The 24,455-nt window shown below is 37.5% G+C and overlaps 1 protein-coding gene across 6 annotated transcripts in view; it reads right to left on the bottom strand.

Annotated features, from left to right (window-relative positions):
• Positions 1–24,455, bottom strand: part of Smr (nuclear receptor corepressor smrter) — a 436,555-nt gene that overhangs the window by 84,290 nt on the left and 327,810 nt on the right. For 5 of the 6 annotated variants that reach the window (XM_085950577.1, XM_085950576.1, XM_085950574.1 and 2 more), the window contains one exon: positions 12,708–12,926. The exons of the other annotated variant lie outside the window; for it this stretch is intronic. In XM_085950577.1, coding sequence (XP_085806703.1) covers positions 12,708–12,926 — 219 coding nt within the window. The remainder of the gene's footprint in view (positions 1–12,707; positions 12,927–24,455) is intronic. 6 annotated transcript variants of the gene reach the window in all.

Raw genomic sequence — 24,455 nt, 5'->3', positions numbered from 1 at the left:
AACTATGTACTCTTGGCTCGAACAAATCATGGCTCACATAGGCATCTGATAAATATATTTTTAAATCTGCAATCCTGTATCTTCACACAAACTCCAGGCGCTGCGTAAAATATAATCATAAAAATTCCCCAACGTAAACCATAAATAAACACAATTTTTCAAGAACAAATAAATTTCAAATCCTTTGTGTAGAACATTTTATAGTTTTACTATGTGTGCGTAACGACCTCAGTCTTGGGTAACTAGCTGCTCCTAAGAGATAGTTCTTCTGAATCGATTTTGATAGGATCATAATATGGGCCTGTAAAGAGTAGAGGTTTGTATGAACAGATTTTTGTTTTTTGAAATATGGATGTTAGCCACTTGCTCAACTTATTAGGTCCATACACGCTGACTCCACACACAAATTGAAAAACAATATATTTATTTTCCACACCCAGGCTTCGAACCTGGGACCCACGACATTATAAGCCGACGAGTAAGTCGCTCAGCCATCGTGGGTGTCCTAAAACATTACTGATCACGCTTCACATCCTAGTGATACGTCCGTTTAAGACCAGATATGGTGAGGGATAGCTATGATTTGCAGGGGTCCACATGTTGTTGTCCAAACTGTCACTCAAATGAACACCTGCGGGTCTATTCAATACGCAAGGCCGCTAAAGTGATAAAGTGATAGTATTTACGGCTAACTAGGATAGGTTTGTATGTAGTTATTAGCACTTATTGTAACAATTACAATATATTAGTTGGTATTGTTGCAATAAGTACTATATTTTAAAAGTGCGTCTCTTGTCTGTGATAAAATTAAGAGCGAGAGCGAGAGACAGACAGTTCTGACTGATGAGACGGCGTATCTATTGTAACAATTATAATACCTCAATACATAATGTAATAGTATGTAATAAATACTATCACTTTATCACGTTAGCAGCCTTGTGTATAGAATAGACCCGCTGGTGTGCGACTTACGGTAGCTTCAATTTACAGTCAGGCAAAACGTTGTTTGATTTGCATAAATGAATACAAAACGCAGTCCAATTATCTCTTGTCTCTTCCAATTTCTCTCTCAGATATAACTGAACCACATAAACAAAAATAATAACTACAATATCAAGAGGTCCAAGTGCACGGGCCACAGTACATATTATTATTTATAGAAACAGATGACCCACTGACGAGATTACATCATGATAAAAAGAGAATCATCTGAGGAAACTTTAATATTATTTATCTACGATAAACAGGAGAGTATAAAATATTACTTAAATATTATTATATTACGCCGTTGAAGTTTATTATTATTATGTTGGTTGTATACATAAAGGAAGATTTTTAAAATACCTAAAAGACCAAGTGCACCAGCACGGAGAGGTCAATAGATGGCTACAACAATCGCATTTGGATTATGGGCAGGGAACTCAAAAACAATTGGAACGGAAATACTTAACGGGTGTGGATTAACAGGCAACCGATTTCGAGTGTGGAAGAATTATTGATGCTTGTATTTCGTTACAACAACTACTGCTGTCGGTCATTCAATATTGGTGTATTTGAAAGTTACAACACACACTATTGCACGCCTATAATGTGGTTCATTTTCGTAGGACACTCACATTCAAAACCGTGCGTCAAAGTGTAATGTATTAGGGAATAGCCCATCGGAGTTATACCTATGTATTAATCTGTTCTGTGATTACAGGCTTTCGTTTGCAACATACTGCATCCTATACCTACCGGAATCGTAGCGAGTTTTGAACACAATAATATAAAGTTGACACGGTCCAAGTACGATCCAAGTCTATTTGGATAGGAATAATTAGTATGAAGATGTCTCATCCAAGTAACAGCTTCATACTATTTATTCCTATCCAAGTGCACTCGTATGTGACATCTTCATACTAATTATTCCTATCCAAGCTACTTGGACCGCGTCCTACTCATCCAAGTTAACTTGGATAGGAATAAATAGTATGGAGCTGTCACTTGGATAGTAATAAATAGTATGAAGCTGTCACTTGGATGAGACATCTTCATACTAATTATTCCTATCCAAGTTTACTTGGATAGTACTTGGACCGTGTCAACGCGGCTTAAACCAGCAGCCTCACAGACCCAACCAGACCGTACCATCGTCGTGAGCAATCGTCGACTTTCAATAGCAACTACACGGAACAATTCAGATACCAACTCAATCGTATTCGCGTTTGATTTGATCAGTTCATAATAATTAATATACGTTAACAATAATAATTATAAAAAAAGTAAAAAACATTGATGAGTTTGTTTGGTGGCAACACTGGACAGTCTTCCCACGTAATTATAATGCTATATTAAATGCGAATAGTGATTACTGGAGATTACTTTTAGACAAGTAACAAGTTACTGATTGTATTTACAGACATGTTATGTTTGTTTCGTTTTAGTAGCAAGATGAAAATGATGATGGGATTATGTAGGATCAACGTCATATGGAGAATCTTATTCCATGAGGAATGTTTCTAAATTATAGATGTTAGTATAAGTTTCTACAAAAATTATTTATATATTGTTTGTATGTATGTACATTGATGAATTTTTCACCTAGCACAATATAATCTGAAACTCACAAGGCGGGAAAACATTTTCCTACACTATACATAACGTGATCATTTATTTTATTCCTCAAAATCTACTAATTTGTAGGTATGTATGTACATAAAAATAGTAAATAGTATGTGTATTCAAGAAAACGCATATTTCTTCATAGTTTTTATTTATTAATGAAAAAAACAGGAATTAACACGTGAAAAGAAATAATTTATGTGGTCTTGTATTTTTCTGAAGAACATAAACGAAATTTGGCAGTCGTCGCCAGTCGGAGAGCGATAGTCGACCTGTTCGCACGTCAATTTGTTTTGTAATGGCGTCGAGGGAATTAATTCTTAAATCGTGTATAGATGACTTAAAAATGTTCCTCATGTACTTGAAAAAGAAAACATGTCAATGAATATACTATTATTATTACGAATATAATAATAAACATAACATTAAAAAGACGCATGTTGAATTTTTTCGACAAATTATATTTCATTCGGCTCGCGTCATTTGCACAATCCGCGCATCGCCTAGTCACGATCTTTTTAGACCATGTCTCAGCTGAAGTATATATAGCCTTCAGCAAGTATTCATTTGGTTTTGATTTCAAATAATAATGAAATTCTTGGCAGGACTTCTTAAAATTAACATTGCTTTAAGAATTGTGACTTGCAACTGTGTTTTTTTGCTTATCCACAACTTATCCATGAAAAGACCCTTTCTACACGTGCATTAGTGTCGGGCAGACATAAAATGTATTCAATAATTATACGAAAGTTCGCGTGATTCAAAATTTTGGTTGAAACATTCTCAGTGTTCCATTCTGTCACTTTTTGTGGTGTAATGTGGTAGAAATAAATAAATACTTGTTAAATACTTCTTGGTTACAATTAACAATTAATTAATCCCTTTTCAATAAATACATCCATTACACTTTGAATTTCTTCCCACGTAGTTAAATTCGCCCATGTACATATTTCTAATTGTTACCGTGGGTTACTCTTTTTATGAAAACGGAACATTTCGGCGTCCCGACGCTGTGCTTGGGGACAACGGGATAGGTTACCTAAAAATGGTCACGTTAACTATTCAGTAAGTAACTGTGGGATATTTTTTTTAAATAGGCCGGAATTTCCAATACGCAATTATTTTAACATAAAATCTATTTTGTTTCTAGTGGGTATTCAAGAAATAATAATATATTTTGAGACTGTTACGTCATCGGCTCGTATCTCACGTGACGTAGCAGAATAAAACAAACAAACAAAAAAAATATTGAAGAGAAAAGTCGGACATTGCGTCTGCGATAATTCTGTCGTGGAACTATACTGAGTGGGAAGGGTAAAGGTGGGTGTCAGTGGCGTGGTGTAAAAAACATACACACTTTTAAAGACAATAGAAATAAATAATCTAAAAAAATCGAGTTACATTACAGAATTACCAAAAAAATATTTAATTAAAATAACCATCCGCACGGTAGTTTCCGATGGAAGACAATACTGTATGTATTATATAATAGATGTCGAATGCCGAGATAATACGTCGGGAACGTAGATCCTGACGCATATATTATGACGCGAGCAATGCCGAAATCTATACAAGGATTAGCGACTCGCTATAGATATAAAATGATCTGACTAATATGGACATGGCACGGATGAATGACTCCCGCACTACAAACATGCTAGATGAATTCTCACGTGGAAAGACTAAGCGATAGCGCCCATAGAACGCGTCGAGCGGGCGAAGTCGGCGTATGAAGCGTTTATTCATAACCATAATCACACGTCTCTTGCCGCGCATTACTTTTCACCTATGTAATAAGCGGCCCAAGCAGCACAAAATAAATATTATTACAGCGTCTCTCAATAAAAATATTATATTATTTCGGGGCTTGTAATTAATATTTACGACGACATTATTCAACCAGCGAAATATAGGACACGGAATAAAATTACACAAAGACTTCTCTGTTATTAAATAATTGCTTTTCGCCCGTCGATCGACGACGCCTCGAGCAGCGTGATTTTGGTAGCCGTGTTCAATGAATGGACTTCTTTGTATTTTCATTAAATCGTATCGCCGAGAAGCGAAAAACGGTGACTCATGCGGCAGGCGGGGCAGAAGGCATCGTCAAGTCCAGTGTGCGCTGGCGTATTTGATTACGTTGTATTTTCGATGATTTACGCGCCACTTGTAGAAATCCGCGAAAAGCGCCGCACTCGCTGCGTCAATGGGCTTTATGCCTTGACTTTGCTGGTGCTGGTGGACGACTGGAGCCATGCAGTGAAAGTCAGGGCTCGAATTGGGCTGTAGCAGCACCATAATAAAAGAATAAACCTAGCTGGACATTGCCTCAGATACAAAAAAGCAGTATTAAAGTTGACACGAAGTCAATAAAATTTTCAATATAAATTGACTATTGCAACCTAGGTGAAATTCATTTTAAACTATACAATATCAAATGGATTTCTATGTCGCAATATTTAAGCAAACGTCGGCAGAATAGGACAACAGTGATAATATAATTACGACATTAATAACGCGATTTGTAAATTATTGTATAACTAGTCTTTTGTCGGTTAGTACTTCAAGGAAGCAGAGGAAGTTAGTCGAAGAGCTAAAGCGACCAATTGTAAAAGTTTACTGGGAGGTGCTTTCACACGACGAAACGGTCGAGGACAGTATATTGCATACGTACACAATTTGCATTAGCGACAACAGATAATATAATAAGTTTTCTTGTATTTCTTGCGCACGAGACAATACGCACCATACTCTCACTGTAACAGTTACATGTAAATTGTAGGTAAAACATTTCACCGTGGCACAGTTCGCCGTGAGCTTTCTTATCGGAAAGAGATCACGATATAGATACTATACGGTCTTCAATTTTATTAGATTAAAAATATGAATATTTATTTCAATTTTCATATCTGATTTTGGCAAAATTCATGAATTCAAGAATGAAAACCTAATCTAACCTAACAAATAATCCAGTATGTCGGCTATTTTCAGAATTTGTTTGCTGCTGCCTTCTTGTCAAGTGTAAACCGACAAGAACCGTGTTTTATTTAGACATGGATTTTATGTCAGTACTATACGACCCAAAGAGGTTGGGCGGTCTTTAATATACGGCCGTATGTTTCTGATACAACATTGCACGGTGAAGTGTAATACGGCGAACTGCATACGTACAATTTTCCGGACACGACTTTGTCCCACAGAACAGATTAATTATTCCCCCAATAGGTACACTACATGCACACGCACTGTGGTACAACTACAGTAATTGTTTAAAGATTCACTTCCATAATATATTTATGCTCTATCCGGAGAGAATAAGGTTTTCTTAGACATTTTAAAATTGGAATCAATAACATTAATATGGACGAAGCATCTGGAAAAAAATGACATTCACTTTTTTATCGGGTCTGCCGAATGGCATAATCGGTTCTAACACCATTACAATAAACGTGATATTGCTATAAATTCCCGATGCTTTTTATCGGGTCTGCCGAATGGTTCGGTTCGAACGGGTTCGCTCAAATGAACATTGACACTAGAAACACTGTTCTAACGCCATTACTATAAAGGTCATATTGCTATAAATTCCCGATACGTGATATAGCGTAATGGAAATTGCGTGACGTCTATCTATACAAGTGCGAATGTCGCTATGCGCGAATTTACTTGCTAGCTAATGTATTGAGTGAGTTGTCCATTAATAATGTCATTGATTGGAATATACTAAACTGACACTGTGGAATCGTGCACATGTTTTACTGTACCCACTCGTTCGGTTTTTGATCTGTGGGTGTCGAGTTTGAATCCCGTATCTGAGAGACAAATTCACATTGTTTCCAACGTGTGATAAAAAGTTAAAATAACCCTGCACAACTCATTACAGACGCCACTGCTGGGATGAGCAGAGTGGTTGGCTCGTGGCCAAACTGTGGGGCAGCCGGCGCCACTCTCGCCTATTCCTATTTCGTCGCCACAACCTCCACTCTGCTGCTGTTCCACTTCACTCCTGCCGCGCTGCCAGAATTCGCCACGACCAAAAAAATAATATAATAAAAGCGAGCGTAAAATAATAATAAGATCGCGATGTAGATTTATAATCAAGAAGAAACGTTATCGCAGGAAAAGAAATCCGGCGCATACATGGGCTAGCTAGCAAAATGACAAATTTTATTACAGAGGGAGGTCGCGATTTTTTTTATTTGCGAGTGTTTACTATTACTATATGGTTGGATTAATATACTTGCCATGGATGTGTTCTCATGGAGCAGTGATTCTCAACTTTTTTTTTGATTGGAAGAACCCTTGAAACATTTTGCAAATCTACGATAACTCCTACCTATCTGACTTTACTTTTTTTATTACTGTACAATGTACACAGACAAACAGTGGTTAATTTCGAAACAGTCGTGTGAAATCGTAGTATATTCTTGGGTTTTCACCGTGTCTCCTTCTTCCTTCTTTGCTCGACGTTTCGGGCTCGTTGCAGAGGCCATTATCAAGAGATATGTTTTATGATGAAATGTAGTGTAGGTATGTGAATGTAAACGTTGCTCTTATAATGTCAAAAGGAATCCGATTATCTAAGAGCAAACGTTGCTCAGAGTAATCTGTCAATCATTACGACAAAACACCACCGATACTATTTCCAGGATACTTCGGAAACATAATATTGAAGAAGGAGACACGGTAAAAACCCAAGAATATACTACGATAAAAAAACAACCGTGAAAGCCTCAAACAGTCGTGTGAAACATCGGCGAAGATTAAAATATTGTCTGCCATCCCAGGTGTGGTGGGAGATATCAACGAAAAATTCGCAAAATATATCTAGAAATCCAGATTTAGAGGATTTACCAGAAGAAGTGATGTCAACTCAGGCACCTTTATTTAAATTGTGCCCAATCACTTATAAATGTGCGTACATAAGTGAAACGGCAAATAATTTTCAACACTATGTGGGACGTCATTTCGGCCGCGGTGCCATTTGGGGAGCGATAGTCGAGGTGTCTGCACATCGATTCGTTTTGTCATGGTGTCGGATAAAAATATTCTTAAATCGTGTAAAGATGACTAAAAAACTTTACGTATGTATTTAAAAAAGAAAACATGTCAATGAATATACTATTATTACGAATATAATAATAAACATAACATAAAAAGGACGCATGTTGAACTTTTATGACAAATTATAAAACAAATACTGGCAGATTTGCGGAAAATTGTAATGCCAAATCACATTGAAAAAAATATTGTTTCAGACAAAAAAACAGTAAATAGTATGTATTTAGAAATAGTTTAGTTTAATAATATTGTCGACCGAAGGTACTTGATGGAATTTGAATTGAAATTCTAATGGATTTAAGTTTTGTACTAACTCAAATGGAATAATACAAAACTTAAATCCATTAGAATTTTAATTAATTGTATTTCTTATTCAATTATTTGCACTTGTAATTTTTTTTATGAAAATTGTAATGTAACTGTATACTTATTTGATTATCTGTGTCTTTTTTGTTATTGTATTATATTGTAAAGTGGATATCTACATATTTTTCCATAAAAACTCAATTATTAAATGCATATTTTGCCGTTTTTAGTGCATAATTATGTGATACGATATGTCTGAGAAGAATTCTGCAGTTTTTTGGACATATTGTCAGACGCGGACCGGACAACCTGGAGAGACTGGTAGCTTTGGGTAGCCTCGAGGAAAGGCGAAGCAGAGGAAGTGCGTCTGCGTGATGGAGCGACCAAGTGAAAGAGCTGACTGGGGGCACCATCCATTCTGCCCTGAGAGAAGCGGAAGATCGAGAGGGATGGAAAGTCTTGGTCGCTCAAAGGATGGCGAAATTTAAATGTGATCACGATCCTCAGCCATGAGTGCACGACCAAGAAGAAGATGTGATCACAATAATTGTTGGTATCATGTAAAACAAACCCATAAAAACCATGGTAGAACTAAATTAGAAGATAGTAGATAGATTCACAAATTAAGCGATATGAATGAAAAAAGAGCAGGTGAGAAAAATACGACATGCAAGAGATAGATATCCGAGGAGTGTGACCAACACGTTGAGAAGAAAAAATGGTCCGAGTCACGACCGTCTGACGAATAAGAAGTAATAATCCATTAACCTAAACTAAATAAAGTGTATCTTTCCGTTCCTAGATCCCTCCAGGACCCGAACCAACCCCCTCCCCCCCCCCCCCCCCCTTTGAGTGCGTGCCTGGGTTCCTAACTAATAATATTGCTACAAGTATTACAAGTATGTATGTACCTACTTAGAATATTCAATATGCACACCTTTATAAATCAATTTTCTCACGTGAGCCAAGTCTCTTGAATGGCGAATGGGTGAAATAGAGTGTGGGAAGAACATCTAGCTGCTAGAACATTCCGACCGCAACAATAAGTGGTCGCACCCCTGGGGGCACTCGGTACGTCAGTCGGCGCCAGTGTTGCCAACCGTACTATAACTTTGGTCCGCGTACTATGTACGATATAAAATAGGTATAGTACGCCCAAAATACTATAATTTAATATAAAAGTACTATAATTTTGCATTTGCCATTTCGCAATCGAGTGGTCTTCGAAAATTAGGAAATCTGCGGCCCGCGGTGAAATATTTTTCCTAAAAAAAACGAGCCGACCATGAAAAAATGCGAATCTGCGGCCCGCGGCGAAATATTTTTCCTAAAAAAACAAACCGACTATGAAAAATTGGGAACCTGCGGCCCGCGGCGAAATATTTTTCCTAAAAAAACAAACCGACTATGAAAAATTGGGAACCTGCGGCCCGCGGCGAAATATTTTTCCTAAAAAAACAAACCGACTATGAAAAATTGGGAACCTGCGGCCCGCGGCGAAATATTTTTCCTAAAAAAACAAACCGACTATGAAAAATTGGGAACCTGCGGCCCGCGGCGAAATATTTTTCCTAAAAAAAACAAGCCGACCATAAAAAATTGGGAATCTGCGGCCCGCGGCGAAATATTTTTCCTAAAAAAAACAAGCCGACTATGAAAAATAGGGAACATGCGGCCCGCGGCGAAATATTTCTCCTAATAAAAACGAGCCGACTATGAAAAATTGGGAAAATTTTTATTTTCAACAGATGACAACGCGTACTATATTTTATCCCCAAATACTCAAATACTATAATTTTGGAGGCTCTGTACTATAATTCCACTTTCAAAATATGGCAACACTGGTCGGCGCTCACTTCACTTCAACACACACGACATGGCGTGAACAACCTCGCGATGCGTGTCGTTTAAACGCTTTTAAATATGTATAATCGAATCGCTGCCATGCTGTGGTCATTCTACACCTGAAGACCCGACGGGATTAAGTCCAATCCGACGATCCAAAATAACAGAGGCACTGACACATTAGAACATATTTTACTAAACTCGGAAAAGCGACCGTTTTCGGGCATAGATATGTGCAAAGGGAAATAAGCCTTAAAAATTGAAAAATTACTTCTCAAATTAGCAGTGTGCATAATAAAAAAAAAGAATCAACACTTCTGAATAAGTAGATTTATACCTATTTCACATAAAGTCCGTTCGAATGCAAAGTTGTCCAAACCTCAATCTCGAAACCCAATTAAACATGTACGATGTTTACACATATAAAAGCTAGCCACTTGCAGCGGTCTAACATAAACTGAACTGACGCATGCCGATAGAAACCCATTAATATGCAATGTGTGTTATTTTACATGCGGCCGTCAAAAAGTATAAGTATTTTCTATTGCAATATGATTGGCTTTACCCATGAGTGACTAGAAAACACATAAAATTACAATTCAGACAGGTGAAAAACTTGAGGTGTGATTTATATATTTGCCTTCATTGAGTAGTCTAGCGCCTCCTAGTATTGTCAGTCCCACTGTATGAGCAGCACATTTACTAAATATTTAGTAATAATTATTGTCTTTTGTAGAAAGTGCGTCGGCAATATGCCAAATTTCCATATGAAGGTCAGCGTGAAAAAAAAACTGAGTGAAAGCTGTCAAAAGCGATTTAAGTACGAGGAAACCTAAGGACACAGTTTAGGACATCTCTCGATTGTTTGCACCCTAATTGTTCGTTCCAGCTTCGTGGTAACTTCGTGTATAACTTACAATGGTCGCTCCTGAGCAAACCGTCTGGGACCTCCGGAAAGTGGAAGATATATTTTGAGAATTTATACGAAGAATGGTTTTCAGCAATTAGCCGAACCATTCAGTCATTGAAAAACAACATATTATTGTGAATTTTGAAAGACGTGGGCATGCCCCCCACATCCTAAAGCGGGCCCCCAGGCTCGGATCTTTGGCGGGCCCCCCTACCTATCGCTAAGGATAAAGGCAGTATGATGGTCCACAGTAGCGTTTTCCAAATGTTGTAACGCGGTAAAATTAATGTGTATATTTTTAGTGATCTTTTTATTATTTTAATACATTCATTTGAATTATGGCGTTGTCGAGTATCGATATACAAATGAAAATTGTATCGTACAAACACGTAATTTTAAATAATAACAATATTGAAGGGAAATTTTTTACTGTTAGAGAGAATTTGTGACGTGTATTTATATCATTTATCTGGTCAACTCGCCACGCCGGGCCCTCCTTGAGCCCGGGCCCCCAGGCTAGAGTCCTGTCAGCCCCCCCTTTGTGGGGGCCATGGAGTGGGAATCCGTCGGTCCAGCGGGTAGCTTTTAGAGTAGCTCGCGGCTGTTTATTATGAAAGCATTTATGCAGCGATTGTTCACTTGTCTGACCTATTGTCATTTCACCAGCTTGGCGATCTCTGTTACATCGCATTTTCTGCCTCCTTATACATGATCATCTTTCTATGCTAAACCCAACAAAGGTAAACAAATCATCATACAATCGGATTTGAACGTGTAACAAGTGTCATGGATAACGGCGGACACGAACAGGTTTAATGTATAAACGTTCATAATTATGATGAGTTTTTCCCGACTGACTGGATCAATCAAGACGTTGTTTAAAAATGGAAGAAATACCTACGTAAAACTAAAAAAAATGTAAATCTCGTTTCTTTAAATACGGATATTATTTATAGTAATTTTATTTATGACACGCACTGTAGTTTTAAATATTTCGTGAGTAGGTAGGTAAATGAGCGCAGCGCACGTCAATGTTTTATTCGAGGCACCCAGAAACACAGAATTAATCTGTTCTATGGAGGCAGGCACCAGTATATAATTTCATAAATTAAAATTGTTACAAAATTACAGCAATGGCGCGGGCAAGTAGGTAGTTAACTTACGGCAGACCTATTTCGAATACTTACCACCTTTTCGTTATATTTCTGGATTTGAGATAATAACAGTGTACAATTTTCCGACCATGTCCGATCCTAATAAAATCATAATATGGGCCTCCAGAGTGGATGTCAGACACTTGCTCAACTTATTAGGTTCCATACTCTGGCTCATACACAAATTGAAAAACAATATGTGTACTTGCCAGACGCAGGATTTAAGCCTGGCACCCACGACGGTGTAGCTTGAAGCTCACGCCGCATGGCCATCGTGGGTGTGTACAATTACAAATGTATTATGTGTGCAATACTCTAAAGCAGTGTTCCGCAACCGGTGTGCCACGGCACACTATACGTAAGTATTCTTTATTTTAAGTGATAGGCAGTACTGAAATGCCCATTTGCGGACATGTCCAACACATCGATGGCGAGATGGGTGATAGGTTCCCATGTAAAACGTGTGTAGCAGCCATAGACTATAGATACATAGCAGCACTAACTATTTCTATATTTATTACCAGAATTCGTTTTGAAATTAACGATAAGGAAGCCCGCGTGACCTCGTCGTATCACTCGATTCCTATTGCACCAGTCACGGCCTGCCCCGCATGAGTGGAAGACACAGAAGTTATCAATCCCCGCGCTTTAAACTAAAGCGTAGTTTCCCCTTACCGTCGCGCAGTAACCTCTTTGCACAGTATTAGGATAGTTTGATAATATATGGTAATGGTAATAGTATGGCAGAATTTAGACATGCCTGCCATTATATGATGCATTCCATTGATAGCGAAGGGGTTAAAGAGCTGAGAAATGGTTAAAATTACCTATAAAGTCTGGGTTGTGGCGCATAGGGCGGCGCCTGCAGGTGGTGCGTGAGGCGAAGTTGCGGTGGGGGCTGCGACTGCGGCGTGTTGGCGGGGCTGAGCGGGGCCGCCGCCTTGCCGCCCGCGTACCCCCCGCCGCCCACACCGACCCCCACCCCCACGCCCACACCCACTCCCCCGACGACGCCGCCGCCCGCGTGATCCACCGCCTGACCGCCCCTGGAACAACAACAACAACACGTTAGCTGGTCAACTCACGGGGGCACAACAACAGGATTGGAACGCAAAGCAGTGGACCGAATACATATCGAGCGAATTGAACTCCTCAGTGAGACGTAAAGAAAGCAAAGGAAATTATTAAGATCATACATAAGTGAAACGGCAAATAATTTTCAACAATAGGTGGGACGAAATTTCGAATTGTCGCCAATATATTGTTATGCCGGGTCCACACTGGCAACACGTCGCGCGACAACCTCGTTAAATTTTACGATAAGTGTGATAATTATCGTAAAATTTCTTAAGCAATTATGATAATTATCGTAAAATTTAACGAGGTTGTCGCGCGACATGTTGCCAGTGTGGACCCGGCATTATAGCGTGTAAAGATGACTAACGTTACCTGTACTCGAAAAAGAAAACATGCAATGAATATATTATTATGATTACTAATATATCAATAAACATAACACTAAATGGACGCATGTTGAATTTTTATGACGAATTATGTTCCGTTCGGCACGCGCCATCAGCACAATCCACGCGTCGCATAGTTACAAGTTACAATCTTTTTAGACCATGCCTCAGCTGAGGTATAGCCTTAAGTACACTGTTCGTCGAAGACTTGACCGTCGAATAATTCTAGAGAGTTTGGCATGGGAAAAGAGGCAGAAGTCGTGCGCTAATTTGGTGAAACAATCCAAAGTGACAGGACAATAATAATAATAAAAAAATAATGAAAGGGGTTCCAACGTACGGAATATTTGAGAAACAGAGGACGAGAGAATATCTGTCTACAAAAATAATATAAATTAAATCTATAGCCGAGTGCGGCGTTGAATAGTCGAGTTGAAGGTCACGCCATGCGATTGTGCCGGCTGGCAGGCAGGTGAGGCGGAAAAATATTACGACTGACGTTCTTACGCAATCAATGAAATTACAACCAGTGATCATGACTTGCTCAACTGTATTCTAATAATATAACTCCGAACCTTGGATTAGTTCCTTATAAAAAACGTAATTCCGAAAAATAGCGAGAAGTAGCTAGAATCATCGGGGGTATCCCTGTTTTGAAGAATTTGTTCGACTTTCCAATAATGAGTTTGTGTATCACAGGCAGGAAAGCTGAAAATAAGGCTATACTTCAGTTAAGTCTAAAAATATCGTGGCTAGGCGATGCGCGAATAATGCAAATGACGCGTGCCGAACTAAATATAATGTGTCATAAAAATCCAATATGCGTCCATTTACCTAATGTTACGTTTGCTGTTATATTTCTAATCATCACCATCAGCCTAAATCTATCAACTGCTGGATGAAGGCCTCTTCAAGCTGCTTCCACTTCTCTCGGTCCTGTGCATTTCGCTGCCACGTACTTCCGCAGAATTTTATCATTTCATCGATCCAGCGGCCTCTAGGTCTACCTTGCGGACGTTTTGTACTTCTTGGATACCACTGGATGACTAGATTTGTCTAACGATTGTCTCTTCTTCGAGCTATGTGTCCAGCCCATCTCCATTTAAGGCTTTTAATAAACTCTATTACATCGCAAACTATTACTTAAATTACTAATAATAATAGTATATTCATTGACATGTTTTCTTTTTTAAGTACACACGTAAAGTTTTTAGTCATCTTTACACGATTTAAGAATATTTTCATCCGACGCCATGACAAAACAAATCGACGTGCAGACACCTCAACGGTCGGTCTCCGATTGGCGACTAGTGAGAAATTTCGTCGCACCTACTGTTGAAAATTATTTGCCGTTTCACTGAAGTACGCTCTCAACAACTTTATTACAAATTATTTGAATTTAGTTATACGAGACGTTGCCAGTCCACAGATAACAGAAACAGAAAAATATGATAAAATATTAACTTTGTAATGGAATTCTAACACGTAATCGCCAGTTAAATTAATATATCAACTTTGGAATTGATAGATTCTATTATGAGTTTAAAGGAAATTCGGGAAATAAAAATAACATTTATATGTCCATATTTTGTTTTTAAATAAATGTAGCAATCATACCACTCAGTACCACTTAGCATTAAATGAGTGAGAGTATCTTTTGCTTTCACAACAAAGCAATAGAACGATAATAATTGTAAGCATTTACTCAGCCAGTAGGGTGTCTTTTATGATATGTTGATTGCGACAATATCTCTTGTAATATATGTACAGCATTTGTATAAATTGGAAGGACAATGCATGAATCCTCACTCACTCATCGAGTCCGTCACGAGACGCACTACTATTGTCAGGTTCTTCGCTCAACATAATTAACCAACACTCTACTCCTACTCGAATCAAGTCTCTCAGTTCATTAATATAATCATTATCTTGATCACATCGATCTCACCAGTGCATCATTACCCATTACCCGCGATTATAATCTCCTTCACCTCGTCTACTGTGAAATAAATAAATAAACATGGCCTTTAATACATTATATCCACCGAATTATGTAGTTTCTCTGTATCTTGGTTACCACTGGAATCTGGATGACTAGATTTGATTTCTTTAGCAATCTATATTACTTTGCAATACCTTTACTTTGTTTTGTTGGTTTGGTTATAGTCTTAAGATTTTAAGGTTTGATTGGTGTCAGTGGATTACGAAAAAAGATAGCCACACCACAGAGGACAACGATAGATTATTTAGATTAGGTATACTGGTACCATACCATATCGTTTAATAAACACGGAATGGGCCAGAAACCAATCTCACTAATTGAATACGGCTAGTTGTTATCTTATCAATAACCACTCTATAGTACATATAAGTGACGAGCCATAGATTAGAAAAATACTTCGGCAGTGATAGATAAGAGTAAAAAAATAATAAAAGATATCAGACGACGAATTCGAGACTTTCGACCGCATTTTGAAATAGCGTGACCCCGCGGTCACATTGCGAGATTATTTATAGTAATAGAAGACGGCTCCACAAATACTGCCGGTAAACGGTATTCAACGGCCAGCGGCGTAACTACGGTTCCATCACACCTTTATCAGATTAATTTCTTAGAATGGAATCTATCATAGAATAGTATTTATAAGTATAATATCTTTCAGATGTCACGGCGCCCGACCAATGGTGTCGCCGTAGCAGTGTTGTAAGTGTTATGTGAAAGATATTCCCGATTCGCTACAAGATAGTGTTGTCATTACAGAAATAGGTGGGTGCTTAAAAGCATTCAAAAACACGCAATGAATATTCACGACACTGAAATGAACACCACCGGAAGCATCAGAACGTCTAAAAAATAAATACTTAAATGAGTGTCTAACGTAATTATTTAAAAAATATATTAATATTAAATTCTCCAGTTTAATGCAATCGCATAAAAGTCTATCTAATCAAGTAAACATAGTGCAACAAAGAAATCTTAAATTCATACAATTCATACAGGTAGCCACACGACAGGTAGCAATGACTGGTAAGGTATCCAACCAGTGGTCATATTTCAGCAAGGCATGGCCACCACATCCTGAAGCGGGCCCCCTACCTATCGCCAAGATTAAAGGAAGTCTGACGCTCTGCAGTGGCGTTTTCCAAATGGTGTTCGAGGTCTAATCAAATTCAGTGTATTTTTAGCGTTTTTTTTAACATATCGAATTATAGAGTTGTCGAGTAAGTATCAATACACTACAACCAAAAATTGCGTATATATTTTAAAATGGGAATAACCCCGAAGTAAAATAGATTTTCAGGCAAATTTAAGATGTGTGTTTATCTCATTAATCTGGTCGATCTGGTCGATCTGGTCCCCCCTAAGCCCGCCCCCCTAGGCTAAAGCGCCATGCAACAAGGTGTCATTGGAAACGGTGCACGGGATGAGCATGAGCGATAGTGCCCATAAAACGCGTCGAGCGGGCGAAGTCGGCGTATGAAGCGTTTATTCATAACCATAATCACACGTCTCTTGCCGCGCATTACCCTTCACCTATGTAATAAGCGGCCCAAGCAGCACAAAATAATTATTATTACAGCGTCTCTCATAACAAAGCAATAAAAATATTATATTATTTCGGGGCTTGTAATTAATATTTACGACATTATTCAACCAGCGAAATATAGGACACGGAATAAAATTAAACAATGACTTCTCTGTTATTAAATAATGACTTCTCGCCCGTCGAACGACGACGCTTCGAGCAGCGTGATTTTGGTAGCCATGTTCAATGAATGGACTTCTTTGTATTTTCATTAAATCGTATCGCCGAGAAGCGAAAAACGGTGACTCATGCGGCAGGCGGGGCACAAGGCATCGTCAAGTCCAGTGTGCGCTGGCGTATTTGATTACGTTGTATTTGATTACGTTGTATTTTCGATGATTTACGCGCCACTTGTAGAAATTTTGCGCGAGCGCCGCACTCGCTGCGTTAATGGGCTTTATGCCTGAGGTGTATATGCGGTGAAAGTGCAGCGCTCAACAGCGATCCACATTCCTCATTCGTACACTAGGAAGCATGCGTACAAACAGCGTTTTCATCGATGTAAATTTCATTAGTGTTGATCTGGCTTGGTTTGCTTTTCTTACACCGAATTTGTGGCATACCAAGGCGTAACATATCCTTGGTGCAACTTCCCATGACTATGTTACGGACCTCGATGAGAAAAAATATTCTCGGCCATTCGGCGTAGCTGCTACTTCTGCCATACATATATCGGCCTGACGGTTTCGCCCAAAGTGTCCTAGTACAAAATTACCGGGTCTAGGACGATTTGGCACCGGGAAAACTGGACGCCACGGAATTCGAAAATAAATAGACGTTAGGTACTTTAAAAAATATTTAATATTATTATTTTTATTTAAATGATTATATTATGATTTAATAGTTGGTGAGAATGTAAATATGCAGACGTAAATAATGATTTTATCGTGTATATGTTTAAGTTCCAACCCAAAAAAAGTTGTTTATTTAATAAAAAGCCTTGGGCATGGTAATTGTCAATCCGCAATAAAGAATACATTATGTTAATAGTAAAATGAATTAAAACTACTAAGTAGTAGATAGAAACTGATTAAAATTCCTCGTCTACGTGCTGTATACGTGTCTACGACAGTGCGGCGTCCAATTGTCCGGAGTCCAGTTGTCCTATTCCCAAATTACCAGACGCGACACTAAACAAAAGTGACCGACCGGCGAAGAGGCAGAATAAAATTTCCAGACAGACAGCCACTCCGCTGTGAGCTCAGTAATATTTATTTATGCATTTATATTTGAGCAGGAAATAGGAGAGACGGTGACGACTCCCCGTGGAACGTCTGGCCTGCGAGGCGAGGCTAGGATAGGCACATAATTAATATGTTATAAATAAAAGAGCCGAATGCATAAGGCCGCTACGACACCAGAATAATATTTATATAGTGGGCTTCCTGAAACATTTTTTTATTGAGAGTGTTTTCTCAACAGTAGGAAATAAATACATAACTTCATTAAGGGGGGACATGCTCGTCGAAGGTCAAAATTGAGTTTTTATTGTATTTTCAAACCATGATCCTGGACACTCCTTAAACGTTGTAGATAATCTATTTATATAATTTTGAAGCCTTATTATCCTTTATAGTTATTTTAAACATTTAATGACTGCATAAAGTATTTTTATTACATAAAATAGTATTCTTTTAAACCTCTCGCTCTAATGTTTCAGAATATAGTCATATTTCGGTACATAACTGTGCAGTGGTGTTACGATTTTTTACATTTATTAATTTTTAAACGCATTTATAAAACCATTAGTATAATTTATTACGAGATAATTTTTGTAAAATATTCACGATAAAAAATTATATTGATAATCTCTGTGATCCCAAATTTGACAAGAATTAGGCATTTTATTATTCAAAAAATCGGCAAGATTAACACATTTGAAGATGATTCTAAAGATATTTATTATAAGCTATGTCTTTGACCATTCAAGTGTGATAAACATCTTATGAATAATGATTGCTTTATAATAATTATTGACCTAAGAATAAGGTAGTGTTTTTTTGAAATACGTCATTTCTTTTGTCATTCCCCAGTAGTTAAGCTACAACATACGGCCGTAGCCATAAATTGACAAACTATAATTGAAGTAGGGAGTAAAATGATATTGACGCGCGTGTTTGAACATGTACCGTTTAAAAAAAAAATTAAAAAAAATCGGTAAGGTACATGTTCAAACACGCGCGTTAACATAATTTTACTCCCTATTTTAATTATAGTTTGTCAATTTATGGCTACGGCCGTATGTTGTAGCTTAACTACTGGGGAATGACAAAAGAAATGGCTTATTTCAAAAAAACACTACCTTATACTTAGGTCAATAATTATTATAAAGCAATCATTATTCATAAGATGTTTATCACACTTGAATGGTCAAAGACATAGCTTATAATAAATATCTTTAGAATCATCTTCAAATGTGTAAATCTTGCCGATTTTTTGAATAATAAAATGCCTAATTCTTGTTAAATTTGGGATCACAGAGATTATCAATATAATTTTTTATCGTGAATATTTTACAAAAATTATCTCATAATAAATTATACTAATGGTTTTATAAATGCGTTTAAAAATTAATAAATGTAAAAAATCGTAACACCACTGCACAGTTATGTACCGAAATATGACTATATTCTGAAACATTAGAGCGAGAGGTTTAAAAGAATACTATTTTATGTAACAAAAATACTTTATGCAGTCATCAAATGTTTAAAATAAATATAAAGGATAATAAGGCTTCAAAATTATATAAATAGATTATCTATAACGTTTAAGGAGTGTCCAGGATCATGGTTTGAAAATACAATAAAAACTCAATTTTGACCTTCGACGAGCATGTACCCCCTTAATATTAAACTCCACAACATCAGTATTTTGGAACAGGCATGTTTAACTTCAAGTACCTACCATGGGCCCAGGGACTCCGCAAAATTTCGTAAAATCTTGTGGAAAAAGTACGACTTGAAATCTTTTTGATAATGAAGGATTATCGTGGCATAATATTACATATTGCGCTAGTCATTATTGAACTATTATAGATTAATTTAATAAAACGCAAAATTTTTAGTAAGTACTTATTCCATTTTTATTATTTAATACATTTGGACCGGTTTCGTCCGCCTCTAAGGGACATTTTCAACTGAGTGTAACTGAGACTTTAACTGAGACTGAGCCTAAAAGCAGTCAACAAGTTAAATACCGTCCAACCTCTTTGGGTCGTATAGTACTTACTGACATAAAAATCATGTCTAAAGCCTCAATTACATTGAGCTTCTTTACGAGCTGTTTATTGGCGAATTTAAAAGCGGGCGTTTCTCGGTAGAGTGTTTACAACCTGCTTATTAGCTTATTCGATGATTACACTGGGCGACTTTACAGGCAGATTGTAAATTCGCCAATAAACAGCTCGTAAAGAAGCTCAATGTAATTGAGGCTTTAATAAAACACGGTTCTTGTCTATTTACACTTTACAGGAACCCAGCAGCTAACAATTTTTGAAAATGGCCGATATACTGGATTATTTGTTAGGTTAGGTTAGGTTGTCATTCTTGAATTCATGAAATTTAACAAAATCAACTATGGAAATTGAATAATGTTCATATTGAATCTAATAAAATTGGAGACCGTATAATATACGGTCATCTCTTTCCGATAAAAAAGCTCACGGCGAACTGTGCTACGGTGAAACGCTACGTACAATTTGCATTTAACCGTGTGAAAGACTAAGAAGATTGCCAAACGACATGGATTATTGTAGGCATGGGCCCCACATTCAAAACTTTAGCCCCAGGCCAGGATTTTTGGCGGGTTCCCCTACCTATCGCTAAGTTTAATGGCATGTGTGGAGCTCAACAGAAACGTTTTCAAAATTGTAAAAGTAAGGGTCTTCAGTGCATTTTAGTGTTTTTTTTTGTAGTTTTGATACATCTACTTGAATTATGGAAATGTCAAGTATCAACACAAAACAGTCGAAAATTGCATCGTAAAACCTCATGCTATGTTATTTTTTTATTATTAGAGCAAATTCGTGATGTGTATTATCTTACATAAATATGATCTACACGCCACGCTGGGCCCCTAGACTAGAGCCCTGTCAGCCCTCGTCTTGTGGGGGCCGTGCTTGTAAGCACCGCCTCTTGTCCAGAAGACATGGATAAGAATAAGAAAATATTTACAGATAATCCAATGGTTGTTGTACATTTCTAGATAAGTTTTTTATTCATTCATTATCATGCATATTCTATTCCACGATCAAATGGATAAAGAATAATATACAAACATCATAAATACAACGTATGTAGGTGTGTTAGACGCAGGATATTTTTGGATCACTAGAACTGGCAGCGATTCAAGCATTTCCGACTGTCGGTCGGTTTACTTACACATTCAATTATAGACGCATCAAACTGCAGTCTGCGCCGTCCGATGCATTAGCGGCTGAGAACCACCATAAAAAGAACAGTAAACAAACACATCAATTATTATTTATATTAGGCACTATGAAAATTAAAATTACTCCATGTCCGCTGGCAGCAGTGGCGGTTTTTCACGAAGCTGATTATGATGAAGAGGTCGCTTCTTCAGAGAGTACCTACCCAAATTAAGTTCTAAGCGTAGAACGATTAAAAACGCGGTAACTGTAAACGGTGCTAGGGCGATTCGTGACATTAACGAAAAAAACAAATACAGTCGAGCTCGGTTATTACGATCACGGATATAGCGAGATCTCGGATCTAACGAGGAAACATTCGTTGACATTTTAGATTATGATTTTCTCCATACATTTATTCACTTTTATAACGAGCTCCTTATCGGATATACCGAGCTAAAATAACATCAAAAATGTTCTTAAAACTGTTAATGTGTCGATTGTTTAAAAAGTTTCGACCGTAACCAATAAAATCCGGCCGCCGGGTTCGGATTACTTTTATGACACTAGTCAAGTGTCTAAGTACCTACCTAATTGGTGTTTTCGCCCACAACATTGAAAAAGTATCCACGCATATGGTTGAAAAAAAATCCCAAGGTTTGTGAAGTAGTTAAATAGATAGGTTACATACCAGCGTTCATTGCGATAAACAACTTCTTTTGTCGTTTATGAATGCCATGTTTCGGGGAAAATTCTAATTGTGTATTTTTGTTTGAATTGCGACTTTTTGTGTTATGTGACCTCCCTCGCTCATTTAAAAATACATATTCTCTGATATAACGAGTAAAGCTTAAAACGAACAAATTCAGTCGGTACCATCTTCCTCGTAATTAATAACCAAGTTCGACTGTATCACTGCTCTAAATAGGAAAGGAGTGCTGACCTCAAACCAGTCACTGAAGTTTTTGATCCATGACTTTCTTCTTCTACCAAGGCCTCGCTTACCTGAAATCTTCTACCGGAAAATGTGGCCAAAGTATTCCAAATTTCTTGTTTTTTATAAGTGACAGATACTATATCTACATACATCTACCGGCAAACGAATGGATAATGAAAATCTGTTATTTAGTACAAAAATTGCGCATGTTTTTTTTGTATTGCACAGGGAATGGAAATGTTCAAATACACTGTCAGACGTGCAATTGTGAACGTAGCGACGCGTGATTTCGTAGTAATGTTGTTTTGATTAAAGCGCACACTTTTACGATGTCAATTGTTCAAACTACATTTAATGTGATAGCAACGTGTACAACTGTGAACATGCTTAGAGATTCAAATAAATCGCGAGCCGAATACTACAAGGTTCTAAGTGTTCGTCCTTGAAAAAACAAACCCAACAATGAAGTAGTATTCTAAGCTGCCTCATTGTTACTTTTGTTCCTCCAAGGACAAACACCTTGTAGTTCTCCACTCGCTAAATGTTTGTGCACTGGCATCTGTGTAGAGGCATAAGATTACAATCAACTGTTTAATTTGTTTGCGGGCAAATGTACAATGAGGTATGTAGGTCTGCACGAGGCCTAAAGAATTCTTTGATGCATTGTCGTTCGTTACAGACATCGTTTGAATCATTACCTCTCCCACGCCCTTCACGCCTCGCCACAATCGCAATGCGTTGACCCCCTCTGCCGTGTAGTACCACTGTGTTGAATACTATAATATACCTTCACACTGAGTTGAACTGACTAGGTAGGTCCAGAAAGTATACCATGTCGGATGAGTCTCGCGGCATGCGTCCAGACGACATTTTTTGTTGCGATTGTTTAGTCTTTTTGTTCCCGTTTAATGAGGACGCGTGCGTCACGCCTGAGGCACTCGATTCATTGCCTGCTATGTACATTGTCAAGTAGGCATATAAATACTACAATATTTTGTACCTTTATCTATATTCTGCAGAGCTGCCTATATCTATGTATTTAGGGAAAATAAGAGAATACGATATTTTTTTCAGTTTTCCACTCATATTGCAGTTTAATTCAATTTTAAAAAATAACAAACACTATCTAGACTCTAGAGCAGTGGTTTCCAAACTTTATGTTACTACGCCTCCCTTTAAAAAATCTAATCTTGGCGCCTCCCCCCCCCCCCTTTATTTCATTAAATAATACACCAACCTTTTAAAATAACCAAAAATGTACCAATGCAAAAATGAAAAAAAACTTAATTATAAAATAAACAAGGTTTTACTACTTATTTTATGTTCATTTCTAAATTAATTTATTTTTCATGCGAGGGATGTCTTTGCTTATTGCACAAAGTGTTCTTTTTCTACTAAACGGGATCGATATTTGGATTTCGTTGCAGCTAATGCAGAAAATCCCGTATCGCATAAATATGATGTTACGAATTAATGGTAGCAAAACTTTACTTATTTGCATTGCTTTTCTTGTCAAAGTATTATTTTATTCTTAACTTCGATTCAACTAAAATTGAACTAGGGTTTTTGTTTCAATGAAATATCGCATGATAATTTTATCAATTTGTCCGTTTCAATACGTTAGGTAGTTAATCCAAACTCTTCATTGACAAGTGTATTCTGTCATGGGCCCCACATCCTGAATGGGCCCCGAGGCCAGGATCTTTGACGGGCTCATCTACCTATCGCTAAGGTTAAGGGCAGTGTGGTGCTCTGAAGTAGTGTTTCCTATATTATAGACGGGAATTATCATTTAAGTATAGCAATCATCATATAAGTGTCGCATCAAATAATTGCAACGCACATTCACATATTTAAAATATGCAATTGTGCTGAAACAAAGTAGCGCCGCAGGCGACTTTTTTTAAACTATTAGAGTAAATTTGTGATGTGTGTTATGCCCGGCCCCCCAAGCTTTCTATAAACTATGCATTTGCAAACTGCAAACCTGTGGCTACATTTGTGTTAAACTTTTCGCGCCTCCCAGTTTGGAAATCGCTGCTCCAGAGTCTGGACCAGGGTAGTCAACCTGGTCACCACCTCCCACTAGTGGGCTTTCCAGCTTTCATGGTGGGTGGTAGGGGTTTCAAAAACATTATTAGCATTGTTAAAAACTTCGTTTTACATAATCTATTGGAGAGAGAATTCCATCACTTTCTTGAATTGTCATCTATAAAAGATGA

This window comes from Rhyacophila brunnea, unplaced genomic scaffold (genome assembly GCF_057557595.1).
Source record: "Rhyacophila brunnea isolate RB1 unplaced genomic scaffold, BYU_Rbru_1.0 scaffold_23, whole genome shotgun sequence".
Lineage (NCBI taxonomy): Eukaryota > Metazoa > Arthropoda > Insecta > Trichoptera > Rhyacophilidae > Rhyacophila > Rhyacophila brunnea.
Note: the sequence above shows the minus strand (reverse complement) of the source record. Positions and strands in the feature narration are given on the sequence as shown.